The sequence below is a fragment of the Paramormyrops kingsleyae genome, chromosome 21, assembly GCF_048594095.1.
Source record: "Paramormyrops kingsleyae isolate MSU_618 chromosome 21, PKINGS_0.4, whole genome shotgun sequence".
Taxonomy (NCBI): domain Eukaryota; kingdom Metazoa; phylum Chordata; class Actinopteri; order Osteoglossiformes; family Mormyridae; genus Paramormyrops; species Paramormyrops kingsleyae.
The window spans coordinates 16,719,877-16,747,856 of record NC_132817.1 but is presented as its reverse complement, the minus strand read 5'-3'; the positions used below and the strand labels follow the sequence as shown (position 1 = coordinate 16,747,856).

At 44.7% G+C, this 27,980-nt stretch overlaps 1 protein-coding gene across 1 annotated transcript; it reads left to right on the top strand.

Annotated features, from left to right (window-relative positions):
• The first annotated feature begins 2,480 nt into the window (after window positions 1–2,480).
• Window positions 2,481–27,980, top strand: LOC140581442 (uncharacterized). The gene is made up of 7 exons (XM_072704012.1): window positions 2,481–2,647; window positions 6,575–6,629; window positions 6,720–6,808; window positions 13,969–14,162; window positions 14,568–14,835; window positions 22,210–25,316; window positions 25,854–27,980. The coding sequence occupies exons 1-6, from the start codon at window positions 2,481–2,483 to the stop codon at window positions 25,133–25,135; spliced, it is 3,699 nt and encodes a 1,232-aa protein (XP_072560113.1). The 3' UTR covers window positions 25,136–25,316; window positions 25,854–27,980.

Below are 27,980 nucleotides of genomic sequence, written 5' to 3'. Positions count from 1 at the left end.
GACAGCGCATTTAATTTTTTGTTCAGCATTTTATTTGTTGTTCTTGCTCCTTCAGTTTTTTCAGTTATTGCGCATTTCAGTTATTTGATTCTCTGGATTTTGAATCTCGATTGCTTAACTAGACTGATTGTCACTCTTGCCCTTATGTGTTGGTTGCTCATTTGATTATATATGTATGTGCACCAGTTGTAGGGATTTTTTGTTTTGTTTTTTTAATTTTGTTTGTCTAGAGAGGCAGATAGCCATATCTGCCGGAGCATTGCACTTCATATTGCACCGGCTTGTCATCTCCCCCCTGCTCCCCGTTTGTGTTTCAGATTTAACTGTATTTGACTCTCCCTGCCGGCCCCTGGAGGATGGGCTCCCCCTTTGAGTCTGGTCCCTCCCAAGGTTTCTTCCTTCTACGGAGTTTTTCCTTGCCACTGTCGCCTATGGCTTACTCACTGGGGGCTTTGGGTGGGGATGCTGTAAAGCGCTTTGGGACTATGTAATATTGTGATAATGCGCTATACAAAAATAAATTTGTTGTTGTTGCAGGTGAATTGTTGTGTTTCCTTTCCTCTGGTATGCTAACCATACACTAAAAGACTTTAAAAAGATGTTTTAAAGACTAAAGTCATACACTCACATCTAAAGACAATGGGCTCTATTTTGATGATCTAAAGTGCAAAGTGAAACTAACATTAATGGGTGTGTCCAAAAACCAGACTTCGCGCAATTGCAAAGTGGAAAAAGGGTTGTCCTAACGTGTTTTGGGCGTAACGTGCAATGATCCAATTGGAATGGCACGTCACCTCACTTAAAATGCAGCGGTGCATGATCTAATGTGGATTGCTATTACAGATTTCGGCCAAGGAAACAGATGTGCTCGTGTGCGAGGGTGAAAAGGCATGAGCATGTCATCTACGGGGGCCTGAAGCCTTTCAAATGAAGCAGGTGTGGGATGAGGTGGCAGCAAGTGTGTTCTCGTTTCCTGGCACCACCAGACCATCTGCGCAGGATAAACATATAGACACCAAACTATAGACACCAAGCTGATGACGTGTTTCCCTGGAAGTCTATGGTAGATTCATGTACACTTTGTCTAAATGAAGACTATATTAAAGCTTATTGGTATTTATACTTCTTTTATGTGTTTTTGGACCCTGCCTGGACAAGTTCCCACCTCATTCCTAGGGGCACTACTGAGGAAACGATTATGGGTGTAACTTCTGGTGAAGGAGTGGAAGGAGCTATAAGTGGCAACAACTTATACGTTTGAGTGGCTAGCTGTCCACGGTGGTCTGTGCAAACACGACTGACATATATATTTCAACTGCCAATTTTAATTGAGTGAAAGGTATACTGTATATAAATGTATTGGGTAGATAGAAAAGAGTAAAGTCTGCTGTTTAACATCTGATAAAACACCCTATACCAGGGGCGGCCAATCTTATCCGCAAAGGGCCGGTGTGTATGCAGGTTTGTGGGATAACCTGTAGGTCAGCTGTTCAAACCCAGGTGTGAGGACTCTTCAGCCAATCAGGCCTCTAATTAGTAATCTAATTAGGGAGTTAGCGAAACCCACATACACACCGGCTCACAATGACCCAGAGTCAGTGATGTCATGCAAGACTGGCCCTTTCTTTTCCAGAAAAGATGGCTCTGTTCAAACTTTGAAAAGCTTACTTGGATTGACATTCTCTCGAGGCTGACTGAGGCACTGCAGAATGAACGTAGAATGAGATGGAGAATGACTCAAGGACCCTACAATATCAAGATTTGATGGCGGCTTCAGTTGTCCTACTCTTGATGGCCCTCTTCAGGGAGCCGGCTGATTATAAGTATTGTTCTATCACAAACACATCCATTATTGACTTTGCATACTATGAAAACATTTGTGCACCTTTTGAGTTTTGCACAGTGGCAAAATTTTAGATACATTAAAGATAGAAAATTCTAATAAATTAAAAATACGGTGTTTTCATGAAAACACAATTTTATCACTGACAAATATTGTATTAAAGGTTTTGAACATTACTCGCCATTCAAAATTGTAGTTATAACGCTGACTAGTTGTAGAATTTTCATTCAAAATTCACTCTGCTTGTGGATGGAAACATTTTTTTACTATCTACATTCCTCTTTAAAATGTTTGACCTCATATGGTAATTTTTGGTTTTTATTTAGTTCTGAAAACAAATTGGAACAAGACCTAACTACAATGTAATATGAGTCCTAATATCACCAGCAACCAAAATCTCAGTGACAAATACATTTCAATAAATGTACAATGTTAATGATGTATATAGTAAAATTTGAACTCATTTGTATTTCAGGTTATACCTTTAAAAAATTATTGTATATTAAATATGGCTTCTCAAATGTTCTGTGAAAGCTGTTTTACAGATGTAGCGCTACTGTGAAACATGATAAAAACCTCTGTGACATGGATTCCTACTCCAAATGGAGCATGACCCAGATGGTCTTTCATGTATAAGATGGATTCCCTGCTGCTCTACCATCGGGAGGCGCTGTTCAAGAAGACCCAGGAGCTGCAGACACTGAAAGCCAGAGAGATGGAAACAGAAGCAGAGATTACAGGGTACAGAGCATCACTGTCCAAACTCAACAGCCGGTTGAACAAGATGGACCAGACCTACCTCAAGCAACAGAAAAATTAATTACAACCAGACAAGAGACCAGTGAAACCTGTCAATCACCATGCAGACTTCTTGAGGAAGAATCCCATGCCATTTATCCAGAACAAGGTACATACACACTGTGAGTAAGACGTGCACAAGGGAGTAATTTCTGAGAAGCCAATTGTATTTTGAATAGGCACAATGGAGCTTATTCTAGTTGATAATAGGGCACAGACACAAACAATCACCACAGGCATTTAGAGAACCAGGTTTCCGTAACTGCTGGAGGAATCTGGAGTTTCCATGGGATACCCACAAACATGGAAAGAGATTTTGCAAACTCCACACACATACACACACACACACACACAGAGTCGTGTAATCATACCTTTTTGGGGACCGCTCATTCATTTCTAGGGTAAGAATGCTAATGCTAACTCTGACAACCTTATACCCTACCCAGCCCTAATCATAACCATAAGTAACCTAACAAAACAAGAGTTTTTGCATTTTTAGTTTTTTCATTGTAGTCACGGATTTTTATAAAATAGAGCTTTCCCTTATGGGGACCAGGAAACGTATTAACATTGACCCACCCCCATCAATGTCAATATCAATCCTATGTCCCTGAGTGCCTGAGTAACCCTACGTTACTATCTGCCTGAGATTTAGGAGCTGAAAAGTATGATGGAGTTTTAGGGCCACTATTAATAAAAATTTAAATATAAAACCTCGAGAATAAAGTTGGAATTTTCAAGATTAAAGTTGTAATTTGCCAGAATAAAGTCATAATAATTCCAGATTAAGGTCAGTTACGAAAAAATGTTGTAACTTTTGAGAAAAAAGTTGTAATTTGCAAGAATGAAGTCATAATATTTAGAGAATAAATTCATAAAGTTACAAGATAAAAGCTGTAACTTTAGAGAATAAAGTCATAATATTTTGTGAATAAAGTCATAATGTTACGGGAAAAAAGTCGTACATTTTTGGAATAAAGCCAAAACCTGTAAATTGAGGAACGGATCTCCATTATCCCAGGGAAGGAATTTCCATCATCGTAGAATCTTTGCAGATCACCATCAGTGGACATGCTCATTTAAGAGTAGTTTGTCTTTCTATATATTGTCTAGTAAATCATTTTTTAGGTGAGAGTACAGGTTCAGCTGCATGGTATGTATCTTCATGTGCAGTCCAACCATTTTCGTCCACAGAGGTCAAAGACAGTTTCATCGCAGGGGTACCGTACTTTTGGGCTGCATTCCTCTTTGCAAAGATCTACCTCTTCTGGGAGAACAGGTTTTAGTTTGTTCTCCCCCCTCTGCAAATTTGCGGAACACAAAACATTAGAATTGGGCATCCTCCAGGCACTCCTTGGGCTGGCTTCGGAATTATTTTATGAGAGTTCCATGTCCTCATCTAGTTCATCCTGCATGAAAACAAATATGAATAATGGGCTACAACCTGATCAACCACCATCTCAGCATATATAGTATAGTACAGTGAAGAATACTCAACTTCAGCATTGATCAAGAGGTTTGATGCACAGAAAATCTTCCGGTTGCACCTACACTTTTAAATGAATTTATTCACTTTAATGATTTCAATATTAATAATTATTAATTATGATTCATTTATGTCCTTGGTGATGAGAAATTATATGTGTAAAATAGAATTTTGTGATACCTGCACAATATTTAGAAAGCAGAACTGGATCAGATTTTTGGGGTCGTTGTTTGTATTAAACGCCTCCATCCACGTCACATGACAACTAAATCCATCAATGCAACCATTTATTGCGATGCCATATGGCTTCAGTTTGTCGTACGAGTCCATATGCCATAAAGCTTTGGGGCCACTATTACTGTACTTTCGACGTCAAAGACACCGAGCGCGCCGACCATCTACACCTTTGGGATCAATCATTTTGATGATCATATGCATTGTCTGCTGTGACACTACAATACCCTCTTTGAACAGCACGCAGATGTAGCCATCGATAGCCTTGTAGACTCCCACTGCTAGTGATCTCACGTTCAACAAAAGCGGCAAGTTCATTCAAGTCCATATTGTTCCTTCTTCTTAACAGATGCAATTTGTGACACAATCATTTCAATGTCCAAATACTAATAATTTGATGCTGATGTGCCAGAAGAGCAAGATCTCTTTGTTTGTGACCCGTATTCTAATGTAAAGTTTTACTATACCCTCAATGTCCCTCGTTTTAGCACATAAAGTCCTGAACGATTCTGAACCTTTTCACATAGTTTTGAATGACTTTATTCTTGAAACATTGCAGGTTTTTTTCTCGTAACTTTATGACTTTATTCTCAAATTATTGTGACTTTATTTTAGCAAATTACGACTTTATTCTTGAAAAGTATGACTTTTTTTTCTCGTAACTTTGACTTTATTTTGACTTCATTCTCGAATTATTATGACTTTATTCTGACAAATTACAACTTTAATCTTGAAAGTTCCAACATTATTCTCGAGGTTTTATATTTTTATTAATAGTGGCCCTAAAACTTCGTCATAGCAAAGCCATGTATTAGTAAAACTACTTTCTTCCACCAATGATTAAACCTTTCTGTGTAGTTTCTGTTTTTAGTCTTTACTAAATTTAAAATTGTTAGTTGGAATTCAGGTTCAACAATTCCACACTGCCGTGATAATATTATGTAACTAATGACAAAATCTTTGGTGAGAGTCTCCCTCAAATAAGTCATTCAGCAATAAAAAGGTTACGCCCTGCCTCACCCCTTTCAACAATAATCTTTTGCATCTTGGCCAATATGTGAATTCAAATTATAATTTGATCCTATAAAAAATGAGGAAAGACTACTTCACAGTGTACTGACACAAAAGAACAACACCACAGGTGTAGAGCACAGCAAACATGTAATATCTTTGGTAACCTCAAATGGAGATATTTACTGGTACACTGAACATTTTTTCCGTAAATCCCATCTGAGACACACAGACACTGGTGAGAGCGAAGATTGGGCTCAGACCTCAGGGTTAGCTATTTATCTGCTGGGAGCAATTGCAAGGGTCTTGCAGTGATACAATCCTCTGTCAGCCAATGGATTTGAACCAACAACCTTCCGGTTACAGTTATAGAATAGTGATCCACATTCCACAACAAGCACTAAGATTTAATCTTCCCATTTGCTCAGTTCATACAGTGTCTGTGTCCTTAGATGTCTTAAGTAAATATTTATACACTTTCCTGTGGATAGGACACGGTGCACAGTGTTTCCGGGACCCAAACGACAGAATGGCTTTTGAAAGGGTGTTTTTTGTCCATTATATGAGGTTATCTTTTAAATTCAGTTCAAAGTTTTCCAGCTGAGATTCAGTCTGCCAAGAAGACCAAGGAGGAATCCTTGGAAAAGCAAGACATTGATCTCCAGTAGCTGAGGGACTTCAACAGGACAGTGAATAAGATGCCACTGATACAGTATGTATTTTCAGCAGGTATGGCGCCCACTGAACCACAAAATTGTCTGTACAATAAATAAGTGTTTATCTTAAAAGCATTAAACACACAAAAATATATAATACAGTTCCCCTCTGGCTCACACACATCTATAGTTAGCCCTATACACTTGGCCAGCCAAGAATTTATGATTAAAATATTAAAATAGAAATTTCAAATGCTGTCAGGACACTGCTGTGGTTAAAAGATATTAATGAATTTAAGGCATTTTACTAATCACACAAATGGGAAAGATAGAACAGCACAAAGATAATTTAACGACTAAATGATAATTTAATTGGGATTCAAGTTAGTTGATCCTGGTGATTATAGTGGTATCTTTACATCGGAGGACATTCGTACTGCAGCAGACTTTTTTAAACGACAAAAATTCAGAACTGGGTGAATGGAAAATGCCGGTGCCTTTATTTGTAGGCCAGTCTGCCCCCGCCCTCTCCTGCCCCCACCCTAGTGAGTGGGACCAGCTCAAAGCCTTCCTCTGGCCGCAGCTCAGCTTCCTCACTCCGGTAAGGCCCCCCCCTCCAGAACATGTGACTGCACGCTCCGTCATGTGAGCCGCATCTGCATCATTGAGTACTTGTGCGCTTTGTGCACAGCTGGTCGGGGGGGTCTTCAAGCAGCAGCGGCTCCTCCTCAGTGCAAGCGGCCCCGCCTCCCACCACGAGGACCGTGGACCTGGGCATGGGTCTCTCAGTGACGTCCACGCTGTCAAGACTTAATTCTCTTTGTGCTTTAATGAAAAGTCCAGGTATTGCTACAGAAGAAGGTAACGCCTAAGGTAATAACTGCCAGGAAATACAACAGAACATAAAAAATACAACTGGACATCTTTCACCCTGAGAATCTGTCTTTGGATGGTAGGTGTAACAGAACCATGACTTGTAGGGTGAGGCAGAGCACAGGATCTTTATTTAGGGGGAAAAAAATTCAGGCAACTGGGTGCAGCTGGAACTGGAGTGACAGGACACATTGTGGAAATGCAAAAAGGAAATAAAAACTGTAACAAAAACCAAATCGACAGGTAGATGACAGGAAAAGCAGAGGTTTTGGGGACATACAACAGGCTTGTGGGGTCAATGGGGGTAAGACGACTTCTGGTCTAATGAACAGCTGTGACTTCATTGTTTTAAAGATTAATGGAATAATTCTCCCAAAAAGGCTACAATTAAAGTGGTAAACATCAAAATGTACAGTAAGGTTTGAGAATGTTATCTTAGAGATATAACTGGATTAAAAGAATCTACACATTTCAAAATCATTAGAATGCATAAATGACTCAATCAAACAGTTCATTATTGGATTTATATATACAATATATATGTTTGTGCACAATTGTACATAATTATATTTATAAAAAATGTTAAGCTTTCCTTAAAACACCAAAGTATCTGTAAAATAGTTTTATGTAAAATGAATGTTTATTATTAAGTAGAAAATATTTGTGTTAGAATTTTCAGTGCCAAGGTAAGTGTCATAAAGGCAGTGGGTGGTAATGCCAGTATATCTGGTTTTTGTTACTTAATGACACATATAATAAATCATAAAACTGTCATTCCATACAATTGCGAGACACAGATGTTGTGTAATGTTCAGTTCATTGTCAATTTCAGTTCCCTGCTGCTTAATAAATACACAGAACAAAAATATAAACACAACACTCTTGTTTTTGCTCCCATTTTTCATGAGCTGAACTCAAACATCGGAAAATTTTTCTACATACACAAAAGACCCATTTCTCTCAAATATTGTTCACAATTCTGTCTAAATCTGTGTTAGTGAGCACTTCTCCTTTGCCAAGACAATCCATCCCACCTCACAGGGGTGGCATATCAAGGTGCTGATTAGACAGCATCAATATTGCACAGGTGTGCCTTAGACTGCCCACAATAAAAGGCCACCCTTAAATGTGCACAGTTTTGCTTTATGGGGGGGGGGCAGAAAACCAGTCAGTATCTGGTGTGGCCACCATTTGCCTCACGCAGGGCAACACATCTCCGTCGCATAGAGTTGATCAGGTTGTTGATTGTGGCCTGTGGAATGTTGGTCCACTCCTCTTCAATAGCTGTGCGAAGTTGCTGAATATTGGCAGGAACTGGAACACGCTGTCATATACGCCGATCCAGAGCATCCCAAACATGCTCAATGGGTGACATGTCTGGTGAGTATGCTGGCCATGCAAGAACTGGGATGTTTTCAGCTTCCAGTAATCGTGTACAGATCCTTGCAATATAGGGCCGTGCGTTATCATGCTGCAACATGAGGTGATGGTCGTGGATGAATGGCACAACAATGGGCCTCAGGATCTCGTCACGGTACCTCTGTGCATTCAAAATGCCATCAATAAAATGCACCTGTGTTCGTTGTCCATAACATACGCCTGCCCATACCAGAACCCCACCGCCACCATGGGCCACTCGATCCACAACGTTGACATCAGCAAACCGCTCACCCACACGACGCCACACACGCTGTCTGCCATCTGCCCTAAACAGTGAAAACCGGGACTCATCTGTGAATAGAACGCCTCTCCAACGTGCCAAATGCCATCGAATGTGAGTGTTTGCCCACTCAAGTTGGTTACAACGACGAACTGCAGTCAGGTCCAGACCCCGATGAGGACGACGAACATGCAGATGAGCTTCCCTGAGACGGTTTCTGATAGTTTGTGCAGAAATTCTTTGGTTATGCAAACCGATTGTTGCTGCAGCTGTCCGGGTGGCTGGTATCAGGCGATCCTGGAGGTGAACATGCTGGATGTGAAGGTCCTGGGCTGGTGTGGTTACACGTGGTCTGCGGTTGTGAGGCCGGTTGGATGTACTGCCAAATTCTCTGAAACGCCTTTGGAGACGGCTTATGGTAGAGAAATGAACATTCATTTCACGGGCAACAGCTCTGGTAGACATTCCTGCAGTCAGCATGCCAATCGCACGCTCCCTCAAAGGTTGCGACATCTGTGGCATTGTGCTGTTTGATCAAACTGCACATTTCAGGGTGGCCTTTTATTGTGGGCAGTCTAAGGCACACCTGTGCAATATTGATGCTGTCTAATCAGCACCTTGATATGCCACCCCTGTGAGGTGGGATGGATTATCTTGGCAAAGGAGAAGTGCTCACTAACACAGATTTAGACAGATTTGTGAACAATATTTGAGAGAAATGGGTCTTTTGTGTATGTAGAAAAATTTTCCTATGTTTGAGTTCAGCTCATGAAAAATGGGAGCAAAAACAAGAGTGTTGCGTTTATATTTTTGTTCAGTGTATATACAGAGAACCTATCACAACACATACTCCAAACAAAAACACTCATTACATCACTCAAGCCAAACAAACATACCTGTCAAATGTCACAGCTAGGTGCCACCGGCTCACAATTTCTTTTAATTGATATAACTTAAATTACAGTAAATTAAGGATTATCTATATTATTTCTATTACATTCAGTGGTTACCTCATTAGAGACCCCTACATTGTACCTGGTATTTTGCCTCCATAATCACTGCACATTCAGACAAGCTTTTCAGCACATCACAATCATGCTATACTGAGAATTTATTTTTGCCCTCGTGTCCGTTCTGGTAGGTTTAAAAATTCTGACCACCTTTACTGTAGGTGTGGCCAATAAAGTGCTCTCGTGGCCACTTTGATAAGGATGCATATAGCTATTAAAGTGGTTGTCTATATATACTATATACACACACACACACATCTGTACCATATTAGATGTCCTGGATGAATGACATGTCAAGGAATCATTCTTGAGAGCTCCTCCCATCCCCGAGAAGAATAAGTTCAATACACTTCCTCATTCAAGCCAGATAGAAGCTCATTCTTTTGCTGGGAAAAGAAATTCACATTAGTAGGTTCAACACAGAAATAAAATGCTGTATCTATTCCTGATATTGGGAGGTTTCTCCTTATCATTGGAACAAGTGCCCACAACAAGTAAGTAATTTTTGACAACTGTAATATCAGTGAAATTCTTTCTATAGTATTCTTGAAAATTATACTCAAAAATGTCTCAGCATTTATTTATGATACTATACTTGGTAAATGATGTGAGAAACTGAATTTTAAATTAAATATTGTATTGTAAAAAAGTATAAAGGTATATTCAGTTTCCATACATTATTGACCTTGTCTATATTCAAGTTGTGTCAGTAAAGGTATTCAGATTATCATTTTAATATTTTTCAAGATAATATGACAACAATGATGTGAAAAACTAAATAGTAAAATGACATTTATTGTTGCTGTAAAATACACACATAATATGTGACATACGGGAAAATTATTGATATTTGTATTTCTGGTTTCTAACACAATCAACGACAGCATCAACCATGACACCCCCAATGACAACAATCACAGCGGCCCCAACGACAGCATCAACAATGACACCCACAACGAAGACAACCACAGCGGTCCCAACAACAACATCAGCAATGACAGCAACAACAACGACACCCACAACGACAACAACCACAGCGGCCCCAACAACAACATCAACGACAGCACCAACAACGACACCCACAACGACGACAACCACATCTACAGCGGCCCCAACAACATCTTCAATGACAGCATCAACAACGACACCCACAACGACGACAACCACATCCACAGCGGCCCCGACAGCAACATCTTCTACAACAGCATCAACATCGACACCCACAACGACGACAACCACATCCACAGCGGCCCCGACAGCAACATCTTCAACGACAGCATCAACATCGACACCCACAACGACGACAACCACATCCACAGCGGCCCCGACAGCAACATCTTCAACGACAGCATCAACAACGACACCCACAACGACGACAACCACATCCACAGCGGCCGCGACATCAACATCTTCAACGACAGCATCAACAACGACACCCACAACGACGATAACCACATCCACAGCGGCCGCGACATCAACATCTTCAACTACAGCATCAACGACACCCACAACGACGACAACCACATCCACAGCGGCCCCGGCAACAACATCTTCAACGACAGCATCAACAACGACACCCACAACGACGACTACCACATCCACAACGACCACAACAACAACATCATCAATGACAGCATCAACAACGACACCCACAACGACGACAACCACATCCACAGCGGCCCCAACAACATCTTCAACGACAGCATCAACAACGACACCCACAACGACGACAACCACATCCACAGCGGCCCCAACAACATCTTCAACGACAGCATCAACAACGACACCCACAACGACGACAACCACATCCACAGCGGCCCCAACAACATCTTCAACGACAGCATCAACAACGACACCCACAACGACGACTACCACATCCACAGCGGCCCCGACAACAACATCAACGACAGCATCAACAACGACACCCACAACGACGACAACCACATCCACAGCGGCCCCAACAACAACATCAACGACAGCATCAACAACCACACCCACGACTACCACATCCACAGCGGCCCCGACAACATCAACGACAGCATCAACATCGACACCCACAACGACGACTACCACATCCACAGTGGCCCCGACAACAACAACATCAACGACAGCATCAACAGCGGCACCCACAACGACGACTACCACATCCACAGTGGCCTCGACAACAGCATCAACAACGACACCCACAACGACGACAACCACATCCACAACGACCCCAACAACAACATCATCAACGACAGCATCAACAACGACACCCACAACGACGACAACCACATCCACAGCGGCCCCGACAAAAACATCAACGACAGCATCAACAACGACACCCACAACGACGACTACCACATCCACAATGGCCCCGACAACAACATCTTCAACGACAGCAACCACAACGACACCCACAACGACGACAACCACATCCACAGCGGCCCCGACATCAACATCTTCAACGACAGCAACAACAACGACACCCACAACGACGACTACCACATCCACAGTGGCCTCGACAACAACAACATCAATGACAGCATCAACAGCGACACGCACAACGACGACTACCACACCCACAGTGGCCTCAACAACAGCATCAACAACGACACCCACAATGACAACAACCACATCCACAACGACCCCAACAACAACATCATCAACGACAGCATCAACAACGACGACAACCACATCCACAGCGGCCCCGACATCAACATCTTCAACGACAGCATCAACAACGACACCCACAACGACAACTACCACATCCACAATGGCCCCAACAACAACATCTTCAACGACAGCAACCACAACGACACCCACAACGACGACTACCACATCCACAGCGGCCCCGACATCAACATCTTCAACGACAGCAACCACAACGACACCCACAACGACGACTACCACATCCACAGCGGCCCCGACATCAACATCTTCAACGACAGCAACAACAACGACACCCACAACGACGACTACCACATCCACAGCGGCCCCGACATCAACATCTTCAACGACAGCAACAACAACGACACCCACAACGACGACTACCACATCCACAGTGGCCCCGACAACAACACCATCAACGACAGCATCAACAGCGGCACCCACAACGACGACTACCACATCCACAGTGGCCTCAACAACAGCATCAACAACGACACCCACAACGACGACAACCACATCCACAACGACCTCAACAACAACATCATCAACGACAGCATCAACAACGACACCCACAACGACGACAACCACATCCACAGCGGCCCCAACAACAACATCAATGACAGCACCAACAACGACACCCACAACGACGACAACCACATCCACAGCGGCCCCGACATCAACATCTTCAACGACAGCAACCACGACACCCACAACGATGACTACCACATCCACAGTGGCCTCAACAACAGCATCAACAACGACACCCACAACGACAACAACCACATCCACAACGACCTCAACAACAACATCATCAACGACAGCATCAACAACGACACCCACAACGACGACAACCACATCCACAGCGGCCCCGACATCAACATCTTCAACGACAGCAACAATGACGACAACCACATCCACAGCGGCCCCAAAATCAACATCTTCAACGACAACAACAACGACACCCACAACGACGACTACCACATCCACAGTGGCCCCAACAACAACAACATCAACGACAGCATCAACAGCGACACCCACAACGACGACAACCACATCCACAGCGGCCCCGACATCAACATTTTCAACGACAGCAACAACGACGACAACCACATCCACAGCAGCCCCAACATCAACATCTTCAACGACAACAACGACACCCACAACGACGACTACCACATCCACAATGGCCCCAACAACAACATCTTCAACGACAGCATCGACAACGACACCCACAACGACGACAACATCCACAACGGCCGCAACAACAACATCATCAACGACAGCATCCACAACGACACCCACAACGACGACAACCACATCCACAGCGGCCCCAACAACATCAACAACAGCATCAAGAACCACACCCACAACGACGACTACCACATCCACAGCGGCCCCGACATCAACATCTTCAACGACAGCATCGACAACGACACCCACAACGACGACAACCACATCCACAGCGGCCCCGACATCAACATCTTCAACGACAGCAACCACAACGACACCCACAACGACGACTACCACATCCACAGCGGCCCCGACATCAACATCTTCAACGACAGCAACAACAACGACACCCACAACGACGACTACCACATCCACAGCGGCCCCGACATCAACATCTTCAACGACAGCATCGACAACGACACCCACAACGACGACAACCACATCCACAGCTGCCCCAACATCAACATCTTCAACGACAGCAACAACGACACCCACAACGACGACTACCACATCCACAGCGGCCCCAACAACTACAGCATCAACGACAGCATCAACAGCGACACCCACAACGACGACTACCACATCCACAACGGCCCCAACAACAACAACATCAACGACAGCATCAACGACACCCACGACGACAACCACATCCACAGCGACCCCAACAACAACCACATCCACAGCGTCCCCAACATCAACATCTTCAACGACAGCATCGACAACGACACCCACAACAACGACAACCACATCCACAGCGACCCCAACAACAACATCAACGACAGCATCAACAACGACACCCACAACGACGAGAACCACATCCACAGCGGCCCCAACAACTACAGCATCAACGACAGCATCAACAGCGACACCCACAACGACGACTACCACATCCACAACGGCCCCAACATCAACATCTTCAACGACAGCATCGACAACGACACCCACAACGACGACAACCACATCCACAGCTGCCCCAACATCAACATCTTCAACGACACCCACAACGACGACAACCACATCCACAGCTGCCCCAACATCAACATCTTCAACGACAGCAACAACGACACCCACAACGATGACTACCACATCCACAGCGGTCCCAACAACAACATCAAAGACAGCATCAATAATGACACCCACAACCACTTCAACCACAATGCCAATCACAACTGCAGTACTAACAACAATTTTACCTACGACCACAGTACCAATAACAACATCAACTACAGTACAAACCACAACCACTTCAACCACAATCCCAATCACAACTCCAGTACAAACAACCACTTTACCTTCAACCACAGTACCAATCCCAACTACAGTACAAACATCCAGTTCAACTCCAACAACGATGCCAATCACAACTACAGTACAAACAACAACCAGTTCAACTACAACCACGACACCAATCACAACTACAGTACAAACCACCACTTTGCCTTCAACCACAGTACCAATCACAACATCAACTCCTGTTCAAACAACAACCACTTTACCTTCAACCACAGTACCAATCACAACTACAGTACAAACAACCAGTTCAACTGCAACCACGATGCCAATCACAACTCCGGTACAAACAACCACTTTACCTTCAACCACAGTGCCAATAACAACAACAGTACAAACAACCACTTCAACTGCAACCACGATGCCAATCACAACTACACTACAAACAACAACCAGTTCAACAGCAACCACGATGCCAATCACAACTGCGGTACAAACAACCACTTTACCTTCAACCACAGTGCCAATAACAACACCAGTACAAACAACCAGTTCAACTGCAACCACGATGCCAATCACAACTCCGGTACAAACAACCACTTTACCTTCAACCACAGTACCAATAACAACACCAGTACAAACAACCACTTCAATTGCAACCACGATGCCAATCACAACTTCAGTACAAACAACAACCAGTTCAACTGCAACCACGATGCCAATCACAACTCCGGTACAAACAACCACTTCAACTGCAACCACAATGCCAATCACAACTACAGTACAAACAACAACCAGTTCAACTGCAACCACGATGCCAATCACAACTCCGGTACAAACAACCACTTTACCTTCAACCACAGTGCCAATCACACCACCAGTACAAACAACAACTTCAACTGCAACCACGATGCCAATCACAACTACACTACAAACAACAACCAGTTCAACTGCAACCACGATGCCAATCACAACTCCGGTACAAACAACCACTTTACCTTCAACCACAGTAGCAATAACAACACCAACTCCAGCACAAACCACAACCACTTCGACCACGACGCCAATCACAACTCCGGTACAAACAACCACTTTACCTTCAACCACAGTGCCAATAACAACACCAGTACAAACAATCACTTCAACTGCAACCACGATGCCAATCACAACTCCGGTACAAACAACCACTTTACCTTCAACCACAGTGCCAATCACAACACCAGTACAAACAACAACTTCAACTGCAACCACGATGCCAATCACAACTACACTACAAACAACAACCAGTTCAACTGCAACCACGATGCCAATCACAACTCCGGTACAAACAACCACTTCAACTGCAACCACGATGCCAATAACAACACCAGTACAAACAATGACTTCAACTGCAACCACGATGCCAATCACAACTCCAGTGCAAACAACAACCAGTTCAACTGCAACCACGACGGCAATCACAACTCCAGTACAAACAACCACTTCACCTTCAACCACAGTGCCAATAACGACACCAACTCCAGGACAAACCACAACCACTTCAACCACGACGCCAATCACAAGTCCAGTACAAACAAGCACTTCACCTTCAACCACAGTGCCAATGACGACACCAACTCCAGCACAAACCACAACCACTTCGACCACGACGCCAATCACAACTCCAGTACAAACAACAACTTCACCTTCAACCACAGTGCCAATAACGACACCAACTCCAGCACTAACCACAACCACTTCGACCACGACGTCAATCACAACTACAGAACAAACAACCACTTCACCTTCAACCACAGTGCCAATAACGACACCAACTCCAGCACAAACCACAACCACTTCGACCACGACGCCAATCACAACTCCAGTACAAACAACCACTTCACCTTCAACCACAGTGCCAACAACGACACCAACTCCAGCACAAACCACAACCACTTCGACCACGACGCCAATCACAACTCCAGTACAAACAACCACTTCACCTTCAACCACAGTGCCAACAACGACACCAACTCCAGCACAAACCACAACCACTTCGACCACGACGCCAATCACAACTCCAGTACAAACAACCACTTCACCTTCAACCACAGTGCCAATAACGACACCAACTCCAGCACTAACCACAACCACTTCGACCACGACGCCAATCACAACTCCAGTACAAACAACAACTTCACCTTCAACCACAGTGCCAATAACGACACCAACTCCAGCACTAACCACAACCACTTCGACCACGACGTCAATCACAACTACAGAACAAACAACCACTTCACCTTCAACCACAGTGCCAATAACGACACCAACTCCAGCACAAACCACAACCACTTCGACCACGACGCCAATCACAACTCCAGCACAAACCACAACCACTTCGACCACGACGCCAATCACAACTCCAGTACAAACAACCACTTCACCTTCAACCACAGAGCCAATAACGACACCAACTCCAGCACAAACCACAACCACTTCGACCACGACGCCAATCACAACTCCAGTACAAACAACCACTTCACCTTCAACCACAGTGCCAATAACGACACCAACTCCAGCACAAACCACAACCACTTCGACCACGACGCCAATCACAACTCCAGTACAAACAACCACTTCACCTTCAACCACAGTGCCAACAACGACACCAACTCCAGCACAAACCACAACCACTTCGACCACGACGCCAATCACAACTCCAGTACAAACAACCACTTCACCTTCAACCACAGTGCCAACAACGACACCAACTCCAGCACAAACCACAACCACTTCGACCACGACGCCAATCACAACTCCAGTACAAACAACCACTTCACCTTCAACCACAGTGCCAATAACGACACCAACTCCAGCACAAACCACAACCACTTCGACCACGACGCCAATCACAACTCCAGTACAAACAACCACTTCACCTTCAACCACAGTGCCAATAACGACACCAACTCCAGCACAAACCACAACCACTTCGACCACGACGTCAATCACAACTCCAGTACAAACAACCACTTCACCTTCAACCACAGTGCCAATAACGACACCAACTCCAGCACAAACCACAACCACTTCGACCACGACGCCAATCACAACTCCAGTACAAACAACAACTTCACCTTCAACCACAGTGCCAATAACGACACCAACTCCAGCACTAACCACAACCACTTCGACCACGACGTCAGTCACAACTACAGAACAAACAACCCCTTCACCTTCAACCACAATGCCAATAACGACACCAACTCCAGCACAAACCACAACCACTTCGACCACGACGCCAATCACAACTCCAGTACAAACAACCACTTCACCTTCAACCACAGTGCCAATAACGACACCAACTCCAGCACAAACCACAACCACTTCGACCACGACGTCAATCACAACTCCAGTACAAACAACCACTTCACCTTCAACCACAGTGCCAATAACGACACCAACTCCAGCACAAACCACAACCACTTCGACCACGACGCCAATCACAACTCCAGTACAAACAACAACTTCACCTTCAACCACAGTGCCAATAACGACACCAACTCCAGCACTAACCACAACCACTTCGACCACGACGTCAGTCACAACTACAGAACAAACAACCCCTTCACCTTCAACCACAATGCCAATAACGACACCAACTCCAGCACAAACCACAACCACTTCGACCACGACGCCAATCACAACTCCAGTACAAACAACCACTTCACCTTCAACCACAGTGCCAATAACGACACCAACTCCAGCACAAACCACAACCACTTCGACCACGACGCCAATCACAACTCCAGTACAAACAACAACTTCACCTTCAACCACAGTGCCAATAACGACACCAACTCCAGCACTAACCACAACCACTTCGACCACGACGTCAATCACAACTACAGAACAAACAACCACTTCACCTTCAACCACAGTGCCAATAACGACACCAACTCCAGCACAAACCACAACCACTTCGACCACGACGCCAATCACAACTCCAGTACAAACAACCACTTCACCTTCAACCACAGTGCCAATAACGACACCAACTCCAGCACAAACCACAACCACTTCGACCACGACGCCAATCACAACTCCAGTACAAGCAACCACTTCACCTTCAACCACAGTGCCAATAACGACACCAACTCCAGCACAAACCACAACCACTTCGACCACGACGCCAATCACAACTCCAGTACAAGCAACCACTTCACCTTCAACCACAGTGCCAATAACGACACCAACTCCAGCACAAACCACAACCACTTCGACCACGACGCCAATCACAACTCCAGTACAAGCAACCACTTCACCTTCAACCACAGTGCCAATAACGACACCAACTCCAGCACAAACCACAACCACTTCGACCACGACGCCAATCACAACTCCAGTACAAGCAACCACTTCACCTTCAACCACAGTGCCAATAACGACACCAACTCCAGCACAAACCACAACCACTTCGACCACGACGCCAATCACAACTCCAGTACAAACAACCACTTCACCTTCAACCACAGTGCCAATAACGACACCAACTCCAGCACAAACCACAACCACTTCGACCACGACGCCAATCACAACTCCAGCACAAACCACAACCACTTCGACCACGACGCCAATCACAACTCCAGTACAAACAACCACTTCACCTTCAACCACAGAGCCAATAACGACACCAACTCCAGCACAAACCACAACCACTTCGACCACGACGCCAATCACAACTCCAGTACAAACAACCACTTCACCTTCAACCACAGTGCCAATAACGACACCAACTCCAGCACAAACCACAACCACTTCGACCACGACGCCAATCACAACTCCAGTACAAACAACCACTTCACCTTCAACCACAGTGCCAATAACGACACCAACTCCAGCACAAACCACAACCACTTCGACCACGACGCCAATCACAACTCCAGTACAAACAACCACTTCACCTTCAACCACAGTGCCAATAACGACACCAACTCCAGCACAAACCACAACCACTTCGACCACGACGCCAATCACAACTCCAGTACAAACAACCACTTCACCTTCAACCACAGTGCCAATAACGACACCAACTCCAGCACAAACCACAACCACTTCGACCACGACGCCAATCACAACTCCAGTACAAACAACCACTTCACCTTCAACCACAGTGCCAATAACGACACCAACTCCAGCACAAACCACAACCACTTCGACCACGACGCCAATCACAACTCCAGTACAAACAACCACTTCACCTTCAACCACAGTGCCAATAACGACACCAACTCCAGCACAAACCACAACCACTTCGACCACGACGCCAATCACAACTCCAGTACAAACAACCACTTCACCTTCAGCCACAGAGCCAATAACGACACCAACTCCAGCACAAACCACAACCACTTCGACCACGACGCCAATCACAACTCCAGTACAAACAACCACTTCACCTTCAACCACAGTGCCAATAACGACACCAACTCCAGCACAAACCACAACCACTTCGACCACGACGTCAATCACAACTCCAGTACAAACAACCACTTCACCTTCAACCACAGTGCCAATAACGACACCAACTCCAGCACAAACCACAACCACTTCGACCACGACGCCAATCACAACTCCAGTACAAACAACCACTTCACCTTCAACCACAGTGCCAATAACGACACCAACTCCAGCACTAACCACAACCACTTCGACCACGACGTCAATCACAACTACAGAACAAACAACCACTTCACCTTCAACCACAGTGCCAATAACGACACCAACTCCAGCACAAACCACAACCACTTCGACCACGACGCCAATCACAACTCCAGTACAAACAACCACTTCACCTTCAACCACAGTGCCAATAACGACACCAACTCCAGCACAAACCACAACCACTTCGACCACGACGCCAATCACAACTCCAGTACAAACAACCACTTCACCTTCAACCACAGTGCCAATAACGACACCAACTCCAGCACAAACCACAACCACTTCGACCACGACGCCAATCACAACTCCAGTACAAACAACCACTTCACCTTCAACCACAGTGCCAATAACGACACCAACTCCAGCACAAACCACAACCACTTCGACCACGACGCCAATCACAACTCCAGTACAAACAACCACTTCACCTTCAACCACAGTGCCAATAACGACACCAACTCCAGCACAAACCACAACCACTTCGACCACGACGCCAATCACAACTCCAGTACAAACAACCACTTCACCTTCAACCACAGTGCCAATAACGACACCAACTCCAGCACAAACCACAACCACTTCGACCACGACGCCAATCACAACTCCAGTACAAACAACCACTTCACCTTCAACCACAGTGCCAATAACGACACCAACTCCAGCACAAACCACAACCACTTCGACCACGACGCCAATCACAACTCCAGTACAAACAACCACTTCACCTTCAACCACAGTGCCAATAACGACACCAACTCCAGCACAAACCACAACCACTTCGACCACGACGCCAATCACAACTCCAGTACAAACAACCACTTCACCTTCAACCACAGTGCCAATAACGACACCAACTCCAGCACAAACCACAACCACTTCGACCACGACGCCAATCACAACTCTAGTACAAACAACCACTTCACCTTCAACCACAGTGCCAATAACGACACCAACTCCAGCACAAACCACAACCACTTCGACCACGACGCCAATCACAACTCCAGTACAAACAACCACTTCACCTTCAGCCACAGAGCCAATAACGACACCAACTCCAGCACAAACCACAACCACTTCGACCACGACGCCAATCACAACTCCAGTACAAACAACCACTTCACCTTCAACCACAGTGCCAATAACGACACCAACTCCAGCACAAACCACAACCACTTCGACCACGACGTCAATCACAACTCCAGTACAAACAACCACTTCACCTTCAACCACAGTGCCAATAACGACACCAACTCCAGCACAAACCACAACCACTTCGACCACGACGCCAATCACAACTCCAGTACAAACAACCACTTCACCTTCAACCACAGTGCCAATAACGACACCAACTCCAGCACTAACCACAACCACTTCGACCACGACGTCAATCACAACTACAGAACAAACAACCACTTCACCTTCAACCACAGTGCCAATAACGACACCAACTCCAGCACAAACCACAACCACTTCGACCACGACGCCAATCACAACTCCAGTACAAACAACCACTTCACCTTCAACCACAGTGCCAATAACGACACCAACTCCAGCACAAACCACAACCACTTCGACCACGACGCCAATCACAACTCCAGTACAAACAACCACTTCACCTTCAACCACAGTGCCAATAACGACACCAACTCCAGCACAAACCACAACCACTTCGACCACGACGCCAATCACAACTCCAGTACAAACAACCACTTCACCTTCAACCACAGTGCCAATAACGACACCAACTCCAGCACAAACCACAACCACTTCGACCACGACGCCAATCACAACTCCAGTACAAACAACCACTTCACCTTCAACCACAGTGCCAATAACGACACCAACTCCAGCACAAACCACAACCACTTCGACCACGACGCCAATCACAACTCCAGTACAAACAACCACTTCACCTTCAACCACAGTGCCAATAACGACACCAACTCCAGCACAAACCACAACCACTTCGACCACGACGCCAATCACAACTCCAGCACAAACCACAACCACTTCGACCACGACGCCAATCACAACTCCAGTACAAACAACCACTTCACCTTCAACCACAGAGCCAATAACGACACCAACTCCAGCACAAACCACAACCACTTCGACCACGACGCCAATCACAACTCCAGTACAAACAACCACTTCACCTTCAACCACAGTGCCAATAACGACACCAACTCCAGCACAAACCACAACCACTTCGACCACGACGCCAATCACAACTTCAGTACAAACAATCACTTCACCTTCAACCACAGTGCCAATAACGACACCAACTCCAGCACAAACCACAACCACTTCGACCACGACGCCAATCACAACTCCAGTACAAACAACCACTTCACCTTCAACCACAGTGCCAATAACGACACCAACTCCAGCACAAACCACAACCACTTCGACCACGACGCCAATCACAACTCCAGTACAAACAACCACTTCACCTTCAACCACAGTGCCAATAACGACACCAACTCCAGCACAAACCACAACCACTTCGACCACGACGCCAATCACAACTCCAGTACAAACAACAACTTCACCTTCAACCACAGTGCCAATAACGACACCAACTCCAGCACTAACCACAACCACTTCGACCACGACGTCAATCACAACTACAGAACAAACAACCACTTCACCTTCAACCACAGTGCCAATAACGACACCAACTCCAGCACAAACCACAACCACTTCGACCACGACGCCAATCACAACTCCAGTACAAACAACCACTTCACCTTCAACCACAGTGCCAATAACGACACCAACTCCAGCACAAACCACAACCACTTCGACCACGACGCCAATCACAACTCCAGCACAAACCACAACCACTTCGACCACAACGCCAATCACAACTCCAGTACAAACAACCACTTCACCTTCAACCACAGAGCCAATAACGACACCAACTCCAGCACAAACCACAACCACTTCGACCACGACGCCAATCACAACTCCAGTACAAACAACCACTTCACCTTCAACCACAGTGCCAATAACGACACCAACTCCAGCACAAACCACAACCACTTCGATCACGACGTCAATCACAACTCCAGTACAAACAACCACTTCACCTTCAACCACAGTGCCAATAACGACACCAACTCCAGCACAAACCACAACCACTTCGACCACGACGCCAATCACAACTCCAGTACAAACAACAACTTCACCTTCAACCACAGTGCCAATAACGACACCAACTCCAGCACTAACCACAACCACTTCGACCACGACGCCAATCACAACTACAGAACAAACAACCACTTCACCTTCAACCACAGTGCCAATAACGACACCAACTCCAGCACAAACCACAACCACTTCGACCACGACGCCAATCACAACCCCAGTACAAACAACCACTTCACCTTCAACCACAGTGCCAACAACGACACCAACTCCAGCACAAACCACAACCACTTCGACCACGACGCCAATCACAACTCCAGTACAAACAACCACTTCACCTTCAACCACAGTGCCAACAACGACACCAACTCCAGCACAAACCACAACCACTTCGACCACGACGCCAATCACAACTCCAGTACAAACAACCACTTCACCTTCAACCACAGTGCCAATAACGACACCAACTCCAGCACAAACCACAACCACTTCGACCACGACGCCAATCACAACTCCAGTACAAACAACCACTTCACCTTCAACCACAGTGCCAATAACGACACCAACTCCAGCACAAACCACAACCACTTCGACCACGACGCCAATCACAACTCCAGTACAAACAACCACTTCACCTTCAATCACAGTGCCAATAACGACACCAACTCCAGCACAAACCACAACCACTTCGACCACGACGCCAATCACAACTCCAGTACAAACCACCACTTTGCCTTCAACCACAGTACCAATCACAACTGCAGTACAAACAACAACCACTTCAACTACAACCACGATGCCAATCACAACTGCAGTACAAACCACAACCAGTTCAACTCCAACCACGATGCCAATCACAACTGCAGTACAAACCACAACCACTTCAACTACAACCACGATGCCAATCACAACTGCAGTACAAACCACAACCAGTTCAACTCCAACCACGATGCCAATCACAACTCCAGTACAAACAACCAATTTACCTTCAACCACTGTACCAATTACAACACCAACTCCAGTACAAACCACAACCAGTTCAAATCCAACCACAATGCCAATCCCAACAACTCCAGGCCAGACACCTGCCACTGTACCTCCATCCACAGAGGCAATCACATCAACAACTCCAGGCCAGTCACCTGCCACTTCACCTTCATTCTCAGAGCCAGTTACAATTCCAGGCGAGACATCTGCCACTGCACCTACATCCACAGAAGGAATCACATCAATAACTGCAGGTCAGACACCTGTCATTTCACCTTCATCCACAGTGCCGGTCACAACTCCAGGCGAGACACCTCCCACTGTACCTCCATCCACAGAGGCAATGAAATCAACAACTCCAGTCCAGTCCCCTTCCACTGTACCTCCAACCACCGTACCTCTCACCACACCAACTCCCATTCAAAGAACAACCACTTTACCTCCAACCATGGTACGAATCACAACATCAAGTCTGGTGCAAACAACAACCACATCAACTCCAACCACAGTCCCCATTACAGCAACAACTTTAACAACTTCTACTTTACCTTCAACGAGTCCAACATCTGTGCCACAACCAACAAGCCCTTTACCTTCAACCACAGTACCAACTAAAATGACAACGCCTGCACTAACAACCACCAGCTTAAACCCAAGCACAGGACCAAACTCAACAACACCCTCAATTATGTCCTCAAAGCCCACAAAATATAGCTCCACCTCTGCAAAACTCCAAGCTATCTTTCGATCTGCAGTGTTTCTTAATAAAAATGCAGTTCAAGACTTCTTACAGCAGGTACACTGATTTTTCTGTAATTCATAAGTGGGTTTGGGATAGGAACTTTTCATTATACTGTTAAGTTTTTTGTCTTAATTTCATTAACTCTTACACTTCACTCTTTTGAATAATACGCCTATATACTTACAATAATTTTATAACATTGTTGCATAGTTTAATTGTTTCTTAATCTTCTTAATTTTAGGAAGATACCAATAGCATGGACATTATTTTGTAAATAATCATACTGTTAAATGTTAGTTGTGGTTGAGAAAGTGAGTAGTAATTTAGTCTCACACATCCAGGGATGTAGCTTCACTTTCCCCTCTGGACCCACCCTCTGGAGTTTGCATGTTCTCCCCATAGCGCCTGTGTATGAGTCTGTGCCCATTTATGCACTGGCATCCCCTACCCTATATACCCTCTGTTTCCTTGGATAGTTTCCATACTCAGTGACTCCAGTAGGCAGTTAATGAAAATGGATTTATGGATGTTTCATCGTATTGTTGTAAACAATGACTTTAATATTCTGAAAATTCTTTATGTTCATTACAGGTACAGTTGAGTCTTCAACGAAGTTTTGGTGGTTCTGCCAGATTTACTTTGAAAGACATACAACCAGTTTTTGCCCAACAACCCTCCTGCAATAATATTATTTACCAAAATACCATGTACCCTGTGAAACCATCTCTGGTTGGGTTGTCATACAGGACGACGTAAACTGGGGTGAGGCTAAGAATAGAATCTTAATTGAAGGAAACTGTGCTGTAGGAACTGGACTGACTATACACATTATGGAAATGCAAAAGGAAATTTTTAGCATGAAATGAAACCAAAACCAACAGGTTCATATAAAATGAGGGACAGGTGTAATTATTCATCTCACTAGGCCTGTTAAGTATCTATCAACTGGATCTCAGGCATCTGTGGTGAGATGACTCTCATCAGCTTCTGTTATACAGCTGTGTGCAATAAGTGACATAAGCAGCCACTTAAGGTGCCATCTTAAGGTGACAACCCCTCCGTCTAGAGTTGCCACATGGGCTTAATATGGCCCTCTATGTGTGACTACATGTGTAGTCCAGTGTCTATGAACTTAGGGGTGCTCTGATTCCAGTTTAAATGTTCAAACTCATGTAAATAAATTGGTACAATTTGACTTTTATAAACTGAGAGATATTGCAAACGTTAGAGCATCTTTTGAAGGTACTGAACAGGTCATACATGCTTTTGTTATACTGTATCTGACCTGGACCATTGTAATACCTCATTTGCTACATGAACGACTCTTCCATTGCTTGTCTCCAGTTGGTATGGAATGCTGAAGCCAGACTTCAGACAAGATCAAAGGTCTGTGAGCATATTACTCCAATTTTGTCATCATTCACTAGCTTCCAGGTCAACTGAGGCCTTATTAAAAGGTTTGTTGATCACTTTTAAGACTTTGCATGGTTTAGCTCTGGACTGTGTATCTGAATTGCTATTACCCATAAAGCATTTTCTTTGATGGCTTCAAGACGTTGAAACAGCTTTACCTCCAAGCATTAGATCAACTGACTCAGTAGCCATTTTTGTCTCATTTAGAAACATACTTTCATTGATCAGCCTTTGCAAATGTATTTGATTCATTATTTCTTTCTTAATTTGTTTATAGATTGATTTCATTCATTTTATTTTCCTTATACTTCCCAATTTGTCCTTTTATTTGAATGTTTTATTTATTGTATTTTTCTGTTGGTTCTGCTTATTGTTAAATTTGTTATGTGAAGCACTTAGTGCTGCCTGCCTTATTATTATTGTCTTTTTCTGAAATGAAAAGATTCATATAGATTTCAGTATATACACATTGTTTAACAGTAAATATAATTACATATATAGTGATAATGTGTCAACACAACATATTTACAGGAAACATAATAGTGGCCAAACTGGGATATTCTTCCCATTACTACCACTGGCCTCAAGGGGGGTGAATCTACAAAGAAGTCTGTACTACAAACAATGCTGTTCAACAGGCCTTTTGTCACAAATCAGCTAAGGCAGGGGTGTCAAACTGCAGTCCTGGGGGGTCGGAGCCCTGTGTAGCTTAGTTCGTTCCCTGTTCCACCGCAAATGATCCAGCTCAAGAGCTGTGTGATAATTAGCACAAGGAGTTGAATCAGGTGTGTTAAATGAGGGGAAACCCAAAAATGTGCAGGGCTCTGACCTTCCAGGACTGGAGTCTGACACCTGTGGTGCATATAAAGGTATGGAGGGGACACTTCCACCCAAAAAGGCTTACAGCAAAGCAGAGGTATTTAAAAATAGAGGTGTGAAGGAGTGCTGGTGAAAAAAAACACCAACATCAATCATTTTGATGATCATATGCATTGTCTGCTGTGACACAACATACCCTCTTTGAACAGCAGGCAGATGTAGCCATCGATAGCCTTGTAGACTCCCGCTGCTAGTTATCTCACGTTCAACAAAAGCGGCAAGTTCATTCAAGTCCGTATTTTTCATTCTTCTTAACAGATGCAATTTGTGACACAATCATTTCAATGTCCAAATACTAATAATGATTTGATGCTGATGTGCCAGAAGAGTAAGATCTCTTTGTTTTTGAACCGTATTCTAATGTAAAGTTTTACTATATCCTCAATGTCCCTCGTTTTACCACATAAAGTCCTGAACAATTCTGAA

Excerpts from the sequence above, each read along its gene's own strand:
- LOC140581442 (XM_072704012.1), top strand. The coding sequence starts at position 2,481 with ATGGATTCCCTGCTGCTCTACCATCGGGAGGCGCTGTTCAAGAAGACC. Across the intron at positions 6,809-13,968 it reads GACCGTGGACCTGGGCATGG|CGGCCCCAACAACTACAGCA; the intron begins GTCTCTCAGTGA and ends CCACATCCACAG. Across the intron at positions 14,163-14,567 it reads CATCAACATCTTCAACGACA|ACAGCATCAATAATGACACC; the intron begins GCATCGACAACG and ends ACAACATCAAAG.